The 21,008-nt window shown below is 37.4% G+C and overlaps 2 protein-coding genes and 1 long non-coding RNA gene across 3 annotated transcripts in view; 2 read left to right on the top strand and 1 right to left on the bottom strand.

Annotated features, from left to right (window-relative positions):
- Positions 1-8,046, top strand: part of LOC116700233 (glucocorticoid receptor) — a 68,800-nt gene extending 60,754 nt beyond the window's left edge. The window contains exons 8-10 of the mRNA XM_032533242.1: positions 709-839; positions 3,117-3,274; positions 3,463-8,046. Coding sequence (XP_032389133.1) covers positions 709-839; positions 3,117-3,274; positions 3,463-3,615 — 442 coding nt within the window. The 3' untranslated portion in view covers positions 3,616-8,046. The remainder of the gene's footprint in view (positions 1-708; positions 840-3,116; positions 3,275-3,462) is intronic.
- Positions 8,047-9,501: 1,455 nt separating this feature from the next.
- LOC116700285 (rho GTPase-activating protein 26) overlaps positions 9,502-21,008 on the bottom strand; it is an 84,392-nt gene continuing 72,885 nt past the window's right edge. The window contains 4 exon segments of the mRNA XM_032533337.1: positions 9,502-11,566; positions 14,006-14,097; positions 15,586-15,696; positions 15,809-15,844. Coding sequence (XP_032389228.1) covers positions 11,478-11,566; positions 14,006-14,097; positions 15,586-15,696; positions 15,809-15,844 — 328 coding nt within the window. The 3' untranslated portion in view covers positions 9,502-11,477.
- LOC116700288 (uncharacterized) lies at positions 14,582-17,399 on the top strand. Its single transcript, XR_004334618.1, has 3 exons — positions 14,582-14,654; positions 14,794-14,800; positions 17,389-17,399. It is a non-coding gene; the product is annotated as an uncharacterized LOC116700288 (long non-coding RNA).

The following is a 21,008-nucleotide window of genomic DNA, read 5'->3' as shown; positions in this document are numbered from 1 at the left end:
TGGTGTTTTTTGAAAATGAAACCATGTAAACCTATTCTTGTACAACCACAAAATACAATTTTGAACCTGAAAATTAGCATAAGCGCTTTAAATTACAATAGACTTTGATGGGACCATTTAGAACTTGTCGGAAGTGCAGTGTTCTATTGCCCAGATGTTTTTACACTTTATAGTGTGTGGCCAAAGTGCAACAAACACTGAGCTCTTGCTTCTGATAATCTATGAACAGCTCATCATCTTTATTGGAAATACATGGAAAGGGTAGGCCTGGTCTGGAAAGAGCCACTCGCAATGGACACATGAACTCAGAGAGGGGTAAAAATGGATATGAAAGGTGAAGTAGTCATTGACGGTAGCACTGCAGATGGTCAGAATGAATTGCGGCTCTAAACCCAAGGTTATGTATCAGGAGAATGTGCTGTATTGGTTTTAGAGGTAGAAAGTAATGTGGGCTGTGTGTTAGTAGAAGTGAGGTGTGAACATCCCTCTGGAATGATTTAACAGTGCGACATCCCCCTGCTTGGTTTTAGTGCGTCCCTGCTGGGGCTGTTTATCTAGAATTGAATAACAGGATGAATGAAAGAGCTTTAAGTCTAATCTATATGTCTTTGTTTTCCTTGTTTATTCCCTGCTGTCTCCCAACGTTCTACACTTCTCCCTCATCTCTACTTTCTCCCTTGCCGTTTCTTTCCTTCTCCCTCCTTTCAGAGAACGTATGAAGTTGCCCTTCATGAACGACCAGTGTGAGCAGATGCTGAAAATCTGTAATGAGTTTGTCAGACTGCAGGTGTCCTACGACGAGTACCTGTGCATGAAGGTCCTGTTACTGCTCAGTACAGGTAATTAAACACACTTCTCATTAACAAATCACAGCAGTGTTTTTTTAAACGTCAGGAACATCCAATTATTCTGGGATTTAAAGAGATCTCAAAATCCCTTTTCCATTGTTTCAAATATGCTTCACTGCTTAGCTTTTTTTATTGCATTGTGAGGTAGGCTCACTTTGTCATAGAAGGGTAGTATGTTGAGTGGAATGGGGACAAACTGCATCGCAAATGCAAATTTATACTCATAGTAAAACAATATTGATGAGGATGGATAAGTGAAAACGTCTACCACACACAACATGTGAAGGCTGTGATTATTTTAGCTTTGTGAGTAAAGTTTAGAGTACAATCCTTTTGGTTTTAGTCCTGGTTGATTTGGTAACACCTGGGGTTACAATGACAAGTGTGTTTACTTCTAGACCCAGAATTTTGTTAAAAAAAGGTGCATCACAACATTTCTTTGACTCTAATCTCTTTAAATTGGTTGGCGGTGTTTTTTTGAGTTACTCAAAGTACTCTATGTATATATTAGTGAAGGTTGGTAGTAAAGGGACTCTTACTCGGTAGAGCATACAGGTAAAATGTTCAGCAGCCCTTACTGTCCTTCCTTTCTGAAGAGCCTCAGTTAACCTGACAGTCTAAGTCCAGCTATGTAATTATTCCAGCATGATAAAAGCAAAATAAAAGTATTACTAAATCAAACGTCTTCACCATTATGTGATTACTCTTTGCTGAGGAGGAGAAAATTCCTTCTTCTGCCTTATTCACTGTGAATGGCAGGGAAAAGGGTCCACTTTAGAAGCAATTTGCTCGTTATGCATAGGAAATGACATTTCCTTACTGAGCCATTCTTGCAGTTTCATACCTGAGAGCTATTTCCATCTGGTCCCCTCAGGGACGGAAATACAAACCGCTTAGAGCTGTTTTAATTATTTCTCATGCATGTGAGTGAAAATTAAAGTTGATGGGGCAATTGGATTTACTGTTAAACGTACATGTTAAGTCCAAAAGACAGACTTCAGTTTCAGCCGAGTTAACATCTGCACCACATCATTTAAATAATTGTTTAAAAAAACACACACACAGATGGGTCATAGTAGCTCTTTTCTACTAACACCCTAAGCTCTGTTAAATAAAGATAACATGTAGTTGTTTTATACTAAATAATTCAGAACAGAGAGCAGGAAAGGCAATCTGTTTTTACTCTTACTCACTCAGCCAAACCTGAAAATGCATAATGAAGAAGCCAGGTAGCACTTGCACTGCTGTGTCTCCCATTTATCTGATTATGTAAATCGGACAGTATTTCACCCCAATCCTGCCCTCTGTGGCTTTGCATAATCTCTAGGCCAGTTACTCTGGCTTTGTCTGGGCCCAATGCCAGGCACCAGACTGACAAGGGGTTTGTGATGTGTTGACATGTTTTTTTCATGACAACTGCATATTTATGTTTTTGTGGTTTTTAGCTTTGTGTTCTTTAAAATACATCGTACTGGCAGAGGTTGTGATTTTAACAAGGTGTATGTCCAAACATTTACTGCTTTAGATTCTCATCTAGGCCACACTAGTACAGGAACACACATTAGCTATTGATGTTACGTTTTAGTTTTGCATATTTTCCACTGCCTACAGCATTCTGGTTAGGAGGTGCCTGCATGCATCTGTGTGTGTTTAGCCAGCGTCTTCTAAGGATCCCTGTAGAGGTCCCACACAGTAAGTTTTAATGAAGTATTAATGTCCTGCGCTGTTTGTTGCAGCAGAGAACATAATAAAGAACAGACTAATATAAATGGCAACATACTGATGGATTTTTAGTTTGAGACAGATGTTTTAATGTGCATAACCAGCTGTTCACATAACCAGATGTGCAGATGGAAGAGCAGATACTGTATATATAAATATCTGCATGCAAATTAAATGGGTACATTGTAAGGTATTCAGTGCACTTAAAATCACATTTCTCTTCTATTTAAAATAAGGCAAAAAGATAAATAAGACCTCACCAACAGCACAGACACATTGAGCATTTATAGACATAAACAAAATTCATAACTTCCTGGGACAGGGTATTAAAGTTGTGTTCTTGGTCTAATGTGGATATATTTGGTTCTTGACTTTTGGGTCAAAACATTTGGGTGCTTCTGTGTTACCTGCCTAATATAAGACAAAAATGTCCAAATAGGATTTAAAAGTACTTCACTTGATGTTATAAGGGATCCACTAATGTTGTGAGGTGCTCTAACTACAAAATCTTTTGTTTGTTTTTGTGTGTGATGTTTGTGTGTGTAGTACCAAAAGAAGGCTTGAAGAGCCAGACAGTGTTTGATGAGATCAGGATGATGTACATCAAGGAGCTGGGAAAAGCCATTGTCAAGAGAGAGGAGAATGCTAGTCAGAACTGGCAGCGTTTCTACCAGCTAACTAAGCTACTGGACTCCATGCAGGAGGTAAGAGAAACACACACACGCTCACTGATATATACTGCATGCTTTTGTTTTTATCAGCTAAGTTTAACTTTAGTTTAACTATCAGCCTATATGTCAGCCGGCCGATAAAATCAGTCTATCACTACTCTCTGTACAGCCTCTTTATTGTAAAAGTGACTACCTACTGTATTCGTGGATGTCTCCTCCAGATGGTCAAGGGTCTTCTCCAGATCTGTTTCTACACCTTTGTGAATAAAACCTTCAGTGTGGAATTCCCGGAGATGCTGGCAGAGATCATCACCAACCAGATACCAAAATTCAAAGATGGGAGCGTCAAGCCTCTTCTGTTTCATCAGAAATGACTGCCTTAAACTGTGAAGCAATGCCTTAAATCCTGCCCTGCCCTGCCCGTGTACCTCTCTGGGGCCCCGAGCTTTCGCCCCAGGCCCTAAGCCTTTGCTTGTCCTGCCCCCCCATCACAATCAAGTCCTCTGTTTTCCCAGGCCCTCTTTAGGAGTTCTGCCATGCCCATCCAAGCCTCAGCCATTCAGCCTTATCATGGAGCACAATACCTGTGGCCTCACACCTCCCAATCTGGTCCCAGGTTCGGAGGAATTTTGATTAAACACCCTACCACCGACCTGTAGCCCTTCGTCATGACTAAACATGAAGAAATTGTTCTCCAGGGAAAATGTGTTGGCTCTGAATGTCCTGTGGGCAGGATGCATTCTATTTTTTTATTTTTCTAGCCCCTCCAACGTCCAGGGCCCTGTCCTCAGGTTTCTAATGCTGTTTATTTTGTTGGCCGCCTGCTTCTTACTCTCTCCTAAATCCAGTGTTCTATTGCTGTTTTTACTAACAAGCCAACACCCTCAACATGACACCTTATATACTGTCCAACTTGCTGGATTAGAAACCTATTGAAGCTCCTTCCAAGTTCAAGCCTACTGTACCTCTGCTCACCTGCTCCGCTTGTGTACGTTTGCCCTTCCTAGCTCCAGTTTGCAGAGAATGTAGTGAGTGTTCACTTGTTGTGGTTTCCAGAGGACTGTTGGTGATGAAGGGGATAAACAAAAACACAACAAAATTGGAAAAATGTTTTATTCTGGAACCGAGGACATAAAGGACTAACAGTTTTCAGCTGTGAATTAGTTATCATTTCTGAAATTATATGCATCAGATTCATTTACCTGACCAATGGAAAAGACGCTCTAGGAATGTATTCATTTATTTTATGCAGACACGCATTTTTGACCACACATGCAAAAGTCACGCTAACACACACACACAAACATTCAAAGTATTCACAGACACATTTACTCAACATAACATTTACACGGGATGTAACTGAGAAGGGAAAAACAGTGCCTTTTAGCTATTAATGCTCTTCATAGCCATTCTGTCTGAACAGTGTTTTTTTGCATAAGAATCTAACTTTGATATATTGCTTCTGTTTTAGTTTTTCCACGCTGGCAGCTTTCTCTCCAAGCAGCCGTTTTTTTTTTGTCCTGATCCCCAGACATGCATGTAAGGAAGACCTAAGGAAGCCTATGTTACAGATTTGAAATGCATAGAGCAGTTTTAAATAGCTTAATTACACATTTTCAAATTCACTGAAAAAAGACAGGGAAAGTATAAAACAAAAAAGGCTGTTCATGCCCCAAAACACATTTTATGTGTCTCTTTTTCTCATGTAGAGTATATATTTGATATATACACACACACATACAATATATATATATATATATATATATATATACATACATATATAGTGCATCTCCCAAAAAGTATCAGATTGTTACACAAAGTTACAGTACCCAGATTACATCAACACATATAATGTTAAATTCACATCCAAATACTTTAACAAGTTTATAAGAAAGTGCAACCACATTGGTGCTAAATGGACACTACTGGAAACAAACCAGGCTCTTCTGATGTTTTGTAGTATTTCAGGGCAAAATGACTGACTTAAAGATATTTTTAGATCTCGGGATAATCAGTTGTTAATTGGAATCAAATTTGTTTACAAACTTTTCAGATGCAAACGCACATATGGGTTTTCTAAAACTAAATTGCCTTTGACAGAAATATCCAAGGCGTCTGTACATTAATAGATAGCCCTAATGATTCAAGCAAACCTGGCCTAAAGTTAAAATCGTCCTTTCATTAACAGCTGTTTTTATGCCAAGGTTCTAGTTTAGTTAATGGTTTCATACAACTTACTTTAAAATGGGGATTTACCTGGCCAATCCCAGTAATGTCAAATGGGAATATAAATTATTTCATGGTGCGTGTTGTAACCAACAGGAAAAATAGACTGGTCGGATTATCAAAATTGGTACCATGAACATATGTAGTACTCCTAAAAGATAAACAAAAACACATATATGTGACAAAAGAATGTTTTCACTCAAAATATCATTTTAGATAAAATATACCTTTTAATCTTCACTTCAAATTGTTTGCACAGGAAGAAGGGTTAATAATTTGTTGAGCTCAACATGGCTGAAAGGGTAATTAAATATAAATACATACATACATACATACATACATCTCATATACATTTGTTTTTTTTATATGAGATGTAAAAATAGATACACCCATAATTGATGGAACAATATTTCACCTCCTAAATTGTTATAATTTTGGAAGAAGATGCAGTTTGATCCCAAGAATTTGTGAATCAGTGCTCGGGCTATGAGTGACTTCATTACTTGGATGTATTCCACTAGTGCCAAATGTTATATCAAGAGTTTATGTCTTTTCCTGGAGATGTAAAACAGTAATTATTCAGACATTAGTTGTTGTTTTTTTTGTAATTTTGATTGAGAGTGCTCATTTATGAGAAGGATCTTTGTTCAGTGTCACACCTACACCAGCTTAAAAGTACTGATTGTTATCATCCAAGTTAAGTGTATGATTGATGATTTTTGTTGTTGAGATGCACAAAATATTGTATTTCTTATATTGCAAAGTAAGCAGTAATTTAGTTAACACTTAATATGAAAATGATGTTTGTAAAGCAAAGTATACTAACAGTGCAGTTGTATATTGCCCCCCCTCTCCCCTCCTACGTTGACCTAAGTATTTCTTGTAACTGCCAGGCCCCTCTGCGTAAATTTTCTACCATACAGATTTTCAACCATTTACCCTGAATGGTATTCATCCCTCCACAGCGAATAACTCTGAACGGCAGTTAACAGACCACGTAGCAGGTTGTCATAGAGATCGGTCATATGTGTTACTTAACAGCACAGTAGACTCTGGACGCATACAAGCCACTGTTCAATAAGAGCCATGATGTTTTTAATCAGCCATTCTGCCAAAGGATGGCCACTCACTGCAGGGTTGTTTCTTGTACACTGCAGGCTTTCAGCTTCACTCGCTAACTCAGCTTCGTGGGGATTGATGGCGCTCACATCAATGTTGATTTTTCTAGGGAAAATTTGACTCAACTGTCTGTTTTATTTGGATGACTTTTGCATACAGTAATACAGTTGTTTTCCAGGTGGTGGTGCTTCAGAAAACCAGCTTTAATGTGTAGACGTAACCATATCCCTGCTCATTTCTAAATGGCCATAGGTGTACATAGGAGCGCCGACATATCCAGTGCAATGTAAACAGCGTCTATTATTACAAAATATTTTTACATGGACATAACCTCTATATACATTTTTCTCTTTTACCTTTCAACTACATGTAAAGGCCTTGTGAAAGGGAGACAGAGAGCCATAGAAATTCAAATCAGGAAATGGAAAAACCCTTAACAAATATCACTGCTTTTAGAGATTGATCTATTGTAAAAAATGAAAAATAAATAAAAAGACAATATTTTCTGCGATTTTGAATACATCAGTTTGATCCTCTTTGATATGAATAATTTTACCCAATCCTTTTTGTACATTGAACGAGTCAAGAAAGTAAATATTTTTCTGTTTGTTTGATAAAGTTAGATGTATTGAATACGTTAGAAAGTGTTGAAGATGTTTGTCTTGTGAAGTAAATGTAAATTCTACGAGTCAATGGGAAAGTCTATATGAATGCGCACTGTTTTAAAGTTTTAAGGAAAGGATGGGGAGGGAAGGATGAAAGGTGTCTCACTAACTGGAGGAGGTTATTGCATTATATAAGAGTGACCAAAGCTGAGGAGAGAAAAAAAGAATTAACATCAAAAAGAAGTATTCAAGCAGTTACATTTTAAGTAGCACTTATTATCCAACTTCTAGTACTTCTTTTTTTTTATTTGAAAAGTATCTTTTGTAAAGGTCCAGGCTTTGAATCCCATGTATATTGTAGTGAGGATTTACTGGTCACTTTAAAATAGAAAAAACAAAAAAAAGTTGAATCTCCATGTGAAAGCAAATCTACCAGAGCTTGACGGAATTGCACTACCATCATACTGGTTGATAGTCTATTTTGTATAAAATACATGCAAATATTATCTTTAAAGATTAAGGGCAGACCATGGTTCACTGGTACATATATGGCTATGACTTTCATTGAAGTCTGTTTTGTTCGTATTTCAGTTATGTAAATGTAATCCAATGTAAAAACAAACAAAAAGTATAAAACGTTTGTTTAAAAAAAAACAAAAAAAAACAATAGTTTGTTTTACTCTTCTGTAGTCAGTGTCAATATTTTCACCTATTTGATTAAGTGTTGAATTACGTTATCTGTGTTGTTCTTTGACATTGGATTTGGCATTGTGTTGGTAACAACTTGGATGATGTTTGTGTCATCAGAAGAACTGATTTATCAACATCTTACACAATAAAGTTTTCTGTTTTTCATTGCTCAGCTCCAGTTCTTTTATTGTTTCTCTCAAATCTCAGTTATTGAAAATGACATGGAAATGTTGACAATTATATGTACTAAATTTTAAAGACAAAGCATTTAAAGAAAGAGTTGGAGATTTGGAAAATTTGCTTATTGACTTGCTAAAAATGAAATGAAAGTATGACAGAAAATGTCATGAAAAGTCATAGTATAGGATACTATGAAAAAAGACCATAGTATCGGATGCGTTTATCACTTTTTGGGACTTACTATACTATGTCTTTTTCATCACATTTTAACACACCATACAACGTACTATGATTTTTTTTTTGACATACTATACTATGCTATGTTGTTAAGCAGTTTGTCAGGAATATTAATTACCTATATCTGAGGGTAGGAAATATAGGAACAAAAAGATAAAGTTAGAAAGGCAACAAGGAAAGGAATTGTGACTTCCTGGTTGAAAAAGAAAGAAAAACCCAGAGTTGTTTGATTGATCAAGAGATATAAAGTTGTGTACCTTTTGTTGAGGTGGAAAGGGCTGTTCTTCCAAAGTTAACTAGGTCAAAGGCACTTTCTCACAGATACCCCCCTCATGCCAAGCATCCTGTGATAAGTTCTTGGACGAATCCTTGTCAGCGAGAAGGGCTTGCTTGATTTTTGATTTAGAGTGTTTTTTACATCTGTTTTAAATCTAGAAATGCATTAGGATGACAATAGTTGTTACTTTTGGGTTGTAAGGCGCCCATATAAAGAGTTTACTCCACGACGCAGCAGCCGCAGGTTCGATTCCACCCTGCCCTCTGCCCTTTGCTGCATGTCATCTCTCCCCTTTCATGTCTTCAGCTGTCCTGGCCTAATATAATTTTGTTTTACATGTGGACTTTTTCTGCTGGCTCCCTAAATTGGCATTTCATCAAAACTTTAGGAACACCCACCCGGTTTAGAAAATCGAAACCACTCATGTCTTTGTATTAAGTTTAGCGAGAGTCGGGAGGGAATTACAGTATGCTTGCTCAGCATTAAGATTGATAGAAATCAACAGACAGAATCAGACTAGCCGTTTCCACCTGCTTACACACTATGCTAAGCTAACTGCCTCTTGATTCAACGCACAGGCACGAGTTTGATTTTGACCACCTCATCTACCTTTCAGCAAGAAAGCAAATAAGTGTATTTTGCAAAATTTTGAAACTGTTCCTTTTAAAGAAAAAAAAAAAGCCTAAGTTCCTGAATGGGACAGCACTGTAAGGAGCATCTGGGTGTCGAAGTGCACGCAAGTTGACGCACATGGGTATGGCACAAATTTACTTTGCAGCTGTGAACGAATTCATTTATTGCTGCTATTCCATTGCAATTACTTGATTTTGAAATTAAAATACAAAGAAAGCACTGCAACATGTGTGAATACAGCCACAGTAAAAAATATTCAGGAACTTAATCCAAAAGAAACATTAAGCCATTGCAGCTGCTGAACATGTATCTTTAATTCTGCACAATCTTGTCAATTAACCAAAACATCTGAAATGATATTTAAGGCTGTAGATAGACAAATGATACAACAATCATCTGGGCAATAACAATGAAATTAAGGAATTAAGTTAGTATGCTAAAAATACAAAATATAAAATGTCATACTTAAAAAAAATTATACCTTATCAAATGCTGTGTATTTATTTACAATGTCAAAATAACACCTTAAAATGTTTAAAAGTTCAGGTTTGAGGCTGTAAGAAACTCATAAATAAGAAGTTCAGATTTAAACAAAGTAGTTTCATTTCACATTTTAGTTTAGTTGTTTTGCTCTCCCATTTGATTTTTGTGTTAAAATGCTTAAATGGTCTTTCAATATTCTGTCCTAACAGAAATTAAAACAAAAACCTTTGATACAGATGTTCGTCAAGTGGTTCAAAGAAAAGGTTCAGCTTTGATTCATGAAATGAAGACATTCATTGGAGCCCCAAAGCAGACCAGCTTAGCATATACAGTACAAAACACAGCAATTCTGAAAAATAATGATTTCAAATGACTGAGAAACATCTCCATTTCATTAACTTGTAAATGACAGCCATGGCTGTAAACTCTGGTTCCAAAAGTCCTTCCTCAGATAATTACATAATTAGCATAGTCTTTGTGATTCTACATAACAGAAAAAGACCTTTGTGCTGAGTCATCACTTACGTACATAATGCATATTTTGACTTTGAAATGACTTCAACTGTTTGCTCAATGATTAAATCTGCATGATGGACAAGAAATAGATCCAGGCTTCAAATAAATACATATGATCAATTAAACAAAATATGTTTCTGAAATGAGGTTGAAAAACAACACTGATGGTTTAGTTAACAGGTGCCCTACAATGTCCTACTACAACCTGAAATGGTTCTAATGACTCAACACTATATATGATCCTGGATCCAATTACTTCCAACAATCAAAAAATAACTAAGCTGGGGAAGCAGAGGGGGGCCTCACAGCTGGGCTTGTTATAACCAGTAGGAATCAGTTGTTACTCCTACACTATATTGTAAACCATTACAAACCATTGTAAAATCTGCTTGTGGTGCTTGTTTGAATTTGTTCACATTTTTTGAGGGCTCTGCAGGGAGAGGCATTCGAAAGGATAGACCCGACGCTGACCTTTTGGTGACCTGTTTGAGAGGCGACCTCATCCTGAGCTGATCTGCCCTGGGGCTCCTGCTGCTAAACTAGAGCTCTGAAACATTAGCTAGGTTGAGTCTTGTACTGGGGAATTACCAGACCACCAAAGCAAGTGCTCACAAACACATTTACAGCCGTACAACCAAAACCCAATCATTTAAATTGGCTTTAAAAGCTCCGGTCCCCTAATGGGATTAGCAATCTTTCAAACAGCGCACAGTGAGGAGGTAAACTAGCAAGTCCAAAAAAAGGCCACTTGCTTATTTATCTTGTTCCCTGTCATCATCTCCATCATCTCCTCAGGACGATTTTTATATTTGTGGCTGATAAAAAGAGGACATTCTAAAGGAATGGCAGTGAAGTCCAAAGTAATAAAGCAAGGGCCTTACGGCTCAGAATTATCAACCCATTTATACCCACCCCACACACAATTTTCTTTTTTTTACACACATTCCAGATTCATTACCACAATGTCTTCACCAGGACTTGGGAAGTCTACACTAATCCAATAACTGCAGAACCATAGAGGGACTCATCTTTGTTTTTTTTCAGTGCAATTCAAGGGGTCCTCCTCTGGCCCTGCTTAATATCCATTCCATATGGTTCTGCTTGTGTCAATTCCCAGTCTTGTCAAGACAAGAGCCAAGAGAGGCCTCATCACCAATGATCCAGTCCAGTATAGAATACAATCTAATAGGGACTGTTCAGTCATGTGCAGTCAAATCTAGTCCTCTACAGTCAACTCCAGTCCAGTTCGAGACTTTTGTTCAGCCCTGGACTATAAAAAGTCAACATAGTTTTCTGGTATCAATCCTGTTCGCCCGTCCAGAGTCCCTTCCAGCCAACCGGGCTCCCTAGAAGCATGAACTGGAGAGAGAGAAAGAAACATGGATTGTGTTTAAACATCTCAAGATAGACAAAAAATATTCATACATTTGCACAGTGGATGAACGTATGTAATACCCCTGGGGTCAGCTGAGAAAATAAAAAAAAACTAAACCGAGTTTGTTAAACACGGTTTAACAAACTGTGTGCACAGATTCATAATCCGTATAACTAAGAAAAGGGACAACAATTTTATATGTTGCTCATTATGAGATTTGTGTATAAATATGTTGAGTGGACATCTCTGGCAGCCACATCACACAGCAATAGCTGCTAATAAGTGAGCATGAAATATGTGCCTGGACGAGAGACGTAAACTCCAGACAGGGTTGTTTCCTACCGTTTCAAATATTTTCATCAACTGCACATGAGAACTAGCTAAATGATGGTATAAACTTTTGGGAGATGGTATAAAACTTTTTTGTTTCTGGCCACTTGACAAATGTAGGTTCAATATTCACTCTTTTTTAACTTTGTTTTGGTCTCCACTACCTCTTGAGGGAAATGTTTGGCCCTTAAGCTGCTAAATGCTCTGCAATTTTCCCCATTTAGTCACCAACGTTTTCTGTCTGCTGTTCGGTGCTGGGCATGTTCTGTACAGTGGCTTTATGAGGAGTGTGAGCCAGGAAGACAGGATGTAGTAGGTGCAAGCTATAAATAAGAGGCAAGTTGAAGCAAAAGTTGAGCTTATTAAAAGAAATCCCACTGAAAAGTCTACTGAGGGTAAACATGTCCAAACTGCTTTCTTGAGTAATACTGCACGGCTTGACATGTATGAACTACAATCACAAGGCAATTATGAGAATTCAACATAATTGACCTAATTGAGTGTTGCTGTGGCCTGCAGTATATTATGTTGTGGTTAAAGATTCACATAAACAAGAAGATGCCAGCACGATGTGGGTAAAACACAGGAAGTTAAAAGAATATCGCTGCAGAACCACATTTTGTCCTTGCAGGGAATCTAACTCACAAATTCTGACATTTAAGACATTGCACAAGATTTTTATCTGTCTTTGATTTTCATGGATCTGCCCGATTTCAACAAATCAGTTTATGCAACAAAGTATGTATCTAATCTATGGTGGTATTTAGTATAGAAGCCAAGATAAACACATTAAAACATTCTATTGTTACAGTATTCTTATGATTGCTAAAAAGTCATTATGAGGCTGCAGTTAAAGAAAACGTTAACCCTTACCATTCCTGAGTGTGACTGCAGATTTTCACTGCAAGACTTTACAATATACCATGAAAACTATTAAATTCTACTGTTTTTCTGCCTGACAAGTGCCGCGTAAGTACTGCCTGAGTAGTTTTATTATTCTTAAATTTGTGACAATTTGGTCTTTATTACAAAAGTTGAGCCACAGAAAACTGCAAGGAGATAATTTCTAATTTATTTATAGTTTTTGATGAAGGTTGGAGGGGCTGAAATTAACCTGGAGAGGACCCTGAGACTGTCTGTATCAACATTCTTATGCAAAGGGGAAAGGAATGAAAAAAAAGAAAGGAAAACTTTCCTGTGTTCTTTGTGTGTGTGAGTGCAGGGTTGTAGGGTTTCTTTCATAAAGTATATACAGTATATACTTGTTTTTTCCCCAAAACAAGGCAAATGACTTTGATGACCTTAGATCTGACAGATTATTAAGTGCTTGGCTGCATGCAAAAGCAATGCATTGCACAGAACTGCATCTGTTATACTCCAGTCTGCTCGTCCGCCTCTAATTTTCTCTAGAGACGTGTGCAATAAGAGCTAATGCACATCCAAGTTTATTTTAAAGCCAAATTACACTTACAGTAATAAAACGGAAAAACACCCCATGGATTTAGGCTCTCTCTAACAGCAAAGTGTCAAATAAAAAGATTCTTTGTGCAACTCCAGTGCATTGCCTCTTTCCAATAGTACCAAACTTATTTTTTAGATTATTTTGTGGCATTTTTAGGCCTTTATTTACACAGGACAGATGAAGACATGAAAGGTGAGAGGGGGGGGGAAGGACACGCAGCAAAGGGCCGCAGTTCGTAGTCCAACCCACGTTTGTTGCGCAGAGGAGCAAACCTCCACATATGTGCGTCTGCTTTCCCAACTGAGCTCACCCAGCCACATGAATACCAGACTTTACAAAAGGAAAAACATTAGAGAGAAATGACAGGAAGCCGTTTAAATTCTATTATAAAAACGTCAGTCAAGGGAAAATGGTGTTTGAGTTATTATACTATTATAATATTTTGAGAAAATCCATCAACTTGGATACATTTGAACACATTTTCAACGCCAACGATGAAATCCAACACTACGGCTCAATGAAGTCCAAACTCCCAAGGTTGACTTTTCTTTTTGACAGTAAGTTTTTTTCAAACACCAACCCGCATTCTTTCCTTTTTCTTTTCTGCTGTCAAGTCCAGAGCCTGACTCACCGTTCTCAAAGATAGTTCCAGCGATGAAGGACAGCTCGGAATTATGCTCTGCCTTGCAGGCATACAGCGCTCGAGCCTTCCTGCCCGCAATACTGGAGAGAAACAGAGAGTTAGAGTGAGACAGTAGGTTCTAGGCTGATTCAGGGGAAAAACTAATTGACAGCTTTCAGATTGAAACAATTGTTAATTTAGGCACATCAAACCACACACAGGTCATTAGGGCAGGGACAATATGCTTTTATCTAGATTTGTTTCTTTCACGATACATGCGATTCTAAAGGTATTGTGATTCAATTGTATCGAGTATTGCTAAATACTGTATATCATTAGACATTTCTAATTGTTTTCTAAAAAGAATGTGCATCGTGTGTCGGTCAGTCGGATGTAGAGAAGTAAATGTAAATGGACTGTTTTTATATAGTGCTTTTCTAGTCTTAACGACTACTCACAGCGCTTTTACATAGTACAGGAACCATTCATATTTCAATCACATTCATACACTGTGGCCAAGGCTGGCGTACAAGGTTCCACCTGCTCATCAGATAAACACTCACACACATTCACACTCCGATGCGCAGTAGATAACATGTATTTTCTGCATTTTCTGTTGTCCGTCTGTTTAGCTGGAAACGGATATGATGTAGTCGCCGTCGGCGGTTCTATTTACATAGAAAAATATTTAGGTAAACCATTGGTAAAAAGAATTAATAAAAAATATTGATTCTAGGGAAAAGCGTTGATTTTAAAAATTATCACAAAAAAAAATCATGATACAAACTGTTTTATAGGTATCAAGTGGCTATTTTCACAAATGATAAAGCCTTTGCAGTTCTTGCGTTTGCGTTTCTATTGTACACATAACGGCCATTTCAAATTTTAGACAGATTTAAGAGAGTTATTCTTACACGTCATTCTTTTATGTTCCTGTACCATTTTCCGAATCAGGGTCTGCCACAGAATCGAGAAAATTGAAACCATTTGGAGTGGCTGGGATTTTGAGGGTACAAAGCAGTGGCAAGAAACTAGCAGCTTCTGCAGCAGCAAACTTGAAACTTGAAGCACTGCATGTCTGTATTGATCCCATGACAATCAATTTAGCCTTCTAAATTCCCTCCTTTCATTGGAAAGATCAGAGGCCACTATATGATGGCTCCTTGAAGCTTGTAGGTCGGAATGGTCTTGATCAAGGACACTGCGGTAGGGAAGACACTTAATAAGCCTTTGGGTTAAAGAGCCTTTTCTTATTATCTTGCTGTTCTTCATGACTTCAAAGTAAACTGGCAACAGTTGATCACCTTTTGATGAGCTACTTAAGTGTATTAAAGCATATTAGCATATTGCTAACATCATTGACATAATTTACTGAATAGTACTTGACGAGCGCTTAAGTCAAATTACCAGGCACTCCAACACTTGAACAAGTAGATTGTCTTGTGTGTAAGAAAAACAAATATCCAGTTTTTTTTCTTTTCTCCTTTGCACATGTCACACACATTTGCTGTTGAGAAATAATGCATAATGCTTTACTGGAATTGGTAGAAAGCCGTGTTTAAATCATTACACAAACAATGTGGACAAACCTGACAGGGGAGGAGTCACTGGAGGCAGAGGATGTCGGCTGTGGACTTGATGGGGCTGAGAACATCGGCCAGGAGGGAGAACGTGGTGAGGTGGGGCTGGGAGACATTGGGCTGATGGACACACACAAAGAGTGCAAATTATAGCATTGGCTGTATTATACAGATCAAAATATATATTACTATACAACTAGAGTGAAACCAAAAATAAATAAGATTTCCTGACCTGGTTGGTATGCTGCCACGACACTTTGGGTTTAGCCTGGAAACACAAGATGAAATAAAAACCAAGATGTAAGAAGTAATCCATCCAACAAAGGAGCAATAAATAAATGTGCAAGAGCTCTCCAAGAGCTGATGCCTCCAGAAGCCACGAGTATAAGTAAAAAGTGCTATTACTAATTATGAATTATGTTTTCTTGATTATTGCTAGAGCCACATGGTTGAAGTTTCAAACCAATCTTTATTTTTAATTCAGTGGGCCGACTATATATGGGCTAAGCAGAAATTGCTTATTTTCAAGAGGATAAAATACGAATATGGCACAAAGAACTATCTTGTTTATAATTTGTCAAAAACATCTCTATGTGCTCAGTTGAGAGGTGGTGTTTTATCTTTGACTATTTAAACAGGACAATATGTTAATGTAGAAGAGGAAAAACGGATCTGTCCCATGTGTTGTTTGAATAATAGAAAATTTGTTCCATTAAGTTTTCTACTGTCCTTTTTTATTGTGAACAGCGTGCCTTTTGTTTGGTAAGATAAAAGCAGATGTTGATTTGGTAAATATGGATGATGCTTAAAGACTTAGATGGCCATTCAGATGTGAAACATATAAATTAACTAGTTATCTTATCTTAAAGCCTGAGAGAAGAAGAAAAAAAGCTCTTTACCAAGCTAATCCTTAGATGAGGATTTGTTGTTTGTATTGTATATACAGTGTGAGTGTGTGTGTGTGTGTGTGTGTCTGTGTGTGTCTGTATTTCTCTAAATGATTTGTACGTATATGCGACCCGAAGATGTTTGCTAAATAAATTTGTGTTGTGTTGTAACCCTAGTGAGTCCCCCCCCCAAAAAAAACATGTCAATTTTAGTTTTTAATACATCATGATGGAAAATACAGTATATAACTTTTTGATTTAATAGTGAGTCCAACAGGAACATGGTGATGGTTTGAATATTTCAGCATACAGTTTCAATGACTCGTCCAAATAAGCAGATACAAAATGTGATATTGTGAAAAAGCAGAATGTTTTTTTTTGCCTAAACAAGATGGAAGGGAACTGCAGAGTCAGGTGACATACAGTAGGTTTGTCTCCTTTCAAAATTATACCTAGTAATTTCATCCATTGTTGGTATAACAATATTGACTGGAGCAGCTTTAAGGTATATAATTTGAAAAAACTAAAGTACTTGGGAGCAAAGGCAGAATATTACTAAATTATCTTGGCGGTGTTAGACAGTTCCCTCCCTATATATATTTTTACAGCACATAGGTGAGCCAGGCCCTAAGTGCTTTGTTCTCCTATCTACCACTCTGCACCTTGAGTAACATCCACTCATTCACAGCAGCCTTTTTTATAGCATACTTTGCCCTTTTTAATGACATGAACTGTGGCTGTCATAGCGGCGCTATATCCTAAGGCTAGATTTGGGCCAATCATGGTCTGTCTTTCTTTGGGAACAAATGCATGTTCCACTTCAATAATCACTGTTAATACTGTGACTCATTCATCAAAACAAAAGTAAGAGGTAAACGTACATGCTGTAAGGAGTCTGTCTGCTGATGCCAACTATGCACTCCAGCAGATAACATTGGCTATGACTCTGCAGTGGAATCACACGTCACCAGGTGACAAATATATGGATTGGATGGATTTGAGGTGGAAAGTTAATTCTTAACCTTAATTGTCAAAACAACTTCACTTCTGGTCTACTCAATGTTTTGGAGCTTTCCAATGTATTGCATGGATGATGGATGTTTGCGCTGACAGCATTTTGTCAGTCTTTGAAAGACTGTCAACATTATAAAATGACATTGTAAAATTAATCTTATGGTTTGAAATTCTCAACAATTCAAATGTTTTCAACTGAGTGTTACGCAGATGGACTGACTCTGACTGATATGAAAAACGGATTGGAAGTGGAATCCTTTAAATTTAGCAATACACTTAGAAACTGACCTGTTTTTTTGGACTCTTGACAGATCACAATGCTGGAACATGATAACAAATAACTAAAAGGATGATACAAGCTGTTTGGTATAAATAGGACCCAACAAACCAGCCCAATCAAGCATATTCAAGACATTTTACCAATGAAGCTTTTGCTTATAGGTATAACCTGTTTTCACAATACAGCACTGGATTCATTTACTTTCTTGTGTTTCATTTTAATGGAATTCTGCTTTGTATTTATTGATGCTGATTTAAAGAAAAGAAAAACAGTAAAAAGGTGTGGTTGGGTTCCTATATTTTTTTAAGCTGTCAGTTTGAGTGACTGTTGGAAGGGTCCACTTTCTCTCTCCATTAGTCACTCACTGCTTGTCTATCCATATTGTCTCTCTCATCTGCTTCCTCTTTTTCAATTTCTTTCGGTCCTATCTATTTCCCTCTAACCCATTCTTCTTCTCTTCCACTATCCAGCATAGCTGTTGAAAGAGTCAACGAGGGATGATTTCCTGCAGGCAATACAGATGTTTTGATTTAAAAGATCTTGATAACACTTTACAATACGGGTACATTAAACAGCATTACCTAATGCATCACTAATATTTAGTTAACCATTAATTACAGTTAAATAAAGTGTCTAAGATTTATAAACAATGTTCATGTTTGTTCATGTTAACTAAGGTATTAATTGATGCATGATTTACCATTAGTTAATGCCTTAACTAGTTGTTAATTACAGTTAACTAAGGTGTTTAAGTTCTCAACTTTACAATAAGGCTATCAAAGAGCATTAATAGTATAATTATGGTTTAGTAATGCTTATTCAGTATTATTAAAATGTAATCAAGTGACAAATTATGGTTAAGTAATGCTTAATATAGCATGACCAATAATTTATATAGGTTGGGCTTTAAGTTACTGTCTACATATAGAAAAAGGAACACGTAAACCTCTGCATGGAGACTATTGAGTCTTTTCCCTGATCTTACTCTATCAAAAGTAAGTCATGTGTTGGAGGACAAGAGGAGGTAGACAACTATAACCCGTAAATAAACAATAAACAGTGTTCTCATAATGAGATGGCTTGGCTGTGAACCTTAAGACATAAATGCTACCAAACAGCTTTATCAACCACCTAGTAACATTAGGAATACCCTAATGAACAAGGAAACCCTTATTTGATGTTATCAAGTGACGTTTGTTGACATTTAGCTAGTGTTTAATATTGTATCATTACCTGTTAAAGTGTCCATATTATGAAAAAAAAAAAAATCACTTTTTCAGGGATTTGGTTTTACTTTGCGTCTCTAGTGCTTCCCCAAGCATGCAAACTTGGAAAAAAAAACCATCCATGCTGTTTTTAAGTGAGATACAGGTTTCTGAATGTCCTCTCCCTTCAGTCTCTGGGTGAGCTGTTCAAAATCTGCACGGCTTTATATAACTGGCCGAGATGGCCGAGACAAGGTGGCTAACTGTGGCACATGCTAGTGCTAGCATGCTAACTTGGGCTGTGTCTCAAATCGCGCACTTCTGTACTAAATACTAACTTTTTGAGTACATAGTGCGTTCACATTGTTGAAGTGCGGTCAATGCAGTGCACTTAAAATACCCGGTGGTGCACTCAACGGTCTCAGAATTATTGTAGATCGTGGACACTTTCCACACTCAACGGTCGCCATCTTGGCTACGTCGCAGGGGCGGAGCTACAAACCGTTGAAAACTAGATAGCGGCGCCGAAGACGATAGCGAGACCGACGGAGCAACACAAAGTTAACGTGAGTGTTTTTGCTATACATATACCACTTGTAAATGTATATTTGGTTAATTTTACGTCGATAATAATTTTTGTACCACGAATTATAACTTTATTAGTACCGTAATTTGCGTGCTAGCAGCCAACCTAGCTACTTACAGCGGCAGTTTAACCAGATTGGCAATAAGTTATAAGCTACGTTACTTTGTTGTAGTATATTGTTGTTTGTGTTAAACTTTCGTCCCATTGTAGACGATTTTAGTGTTAGATGTATGATCTTAACAAGTTGTACATAATCCGATGTGAGCGTTAGCTCAGCGAAATAGCGATCAGCTGATTGTCAGTAACGTTAACAGTAGCGTAACGTATCCACTGTTTCTGCCTCCACCTGATGTATATCCTGTTTATACTGCCTCCCCCTGATGATTATCCTGTATAACCCGTCTCTTCAGGGACCAACGAGGAATAGAGGTCCATCATTTAGGGGTGACGATGGCCATCATACCGTAGAAGGATCCCCTGGAGAGTCTGGAATCCCCCCTCATGTCCCTGTCCCCATCAGACTAGCTACGGCCTGGGGGGAGCCTGCAGAACTACAAGCACATTTTTAAATAAAATTATATTAAAAGTATTTAACTTTGTTATCTTTTGTATTACACGTTGCATGACTGTAGCAAACATATAATGAATATAAAGGAACGGGTCTATTTAAATGTCAATTCTGTTACCTCTGCTTTCACTATTGTATTGTCACTGCATGAAGACCATTTTAGAACAAAAATACAACTTATATAAAAGATGTAATGATGGTTTGTCTATTAGGTAAGTTGTAAGGTATGTTATATTGTTATTATATTGTTATTATATTAATATAAGTTGTAAGGGGTAATGCTTTATACACACAGTCTTATCTCTGGCCACAAGGATGTCCTCTGAAACCGTTGAGCATTAAATGAACAGTAACGTTATGAATGAATATTTCTTTACTTATTTTTAGAGCAGAAACATAAGCTATACATAAGAGTGGACTGCAAAGAATAGGTTTAATAATGATTAAGAGTGAAGTACAAGAACGAATATTACGATACAGTTGTGTACTGTTTGAAGCTAATGGGGGGGGGTGACATGACGGCGGTGTCGCAATCGTCATCCTGGCGTGACACGGAGCAAATATATCACATTTATTTTTGTTAAAATATCAAAAACAAAGCAGGAATTATTTTTCGCGAAACACAATAGACTGGAATGCTCTCCCTGGTGAAATTCCTAATTGTACAGAAGAAGAAGGGATGAAATGTGATCGTCATTTCCGGTAAGTGCACATGGAAGTGCGCGATTTGAGACAACACTCCTCTGTCAAAATTTACGCACTATGCAAGATAGTACGTAGTGCACGAAGTGTACTTCTGTAAGTGCACTAAGGGAAGTGCGCGATTTGAGACACAGCCTTGTTCTTAATGGCAAAACACTGCTACAAAACACACTAGTTCACCATAATCTAC

The sequence above is a fragment of the Etheostoma spectabile genome, chromosome 13 (genome assembly GCF_008692095.1).
Source record: "Etheostoma spectabile isolate EspeVRDwgs_2016 chromosome 13, UIUC_Espe_1.0, whole genome shotgun sequence".
NCBI classification, from domain to species: Eukaryota; Metazoa; Chordata; class Actinopteri; order Perciformes; family Percidae; genus Etheostoma; species Etheostoma spectabile.
The sequence above is the reverse complement of the archived record's forward strand: the minus strand, read 5'-3'. Positions and strand labels throughout refer to the sequence as shown.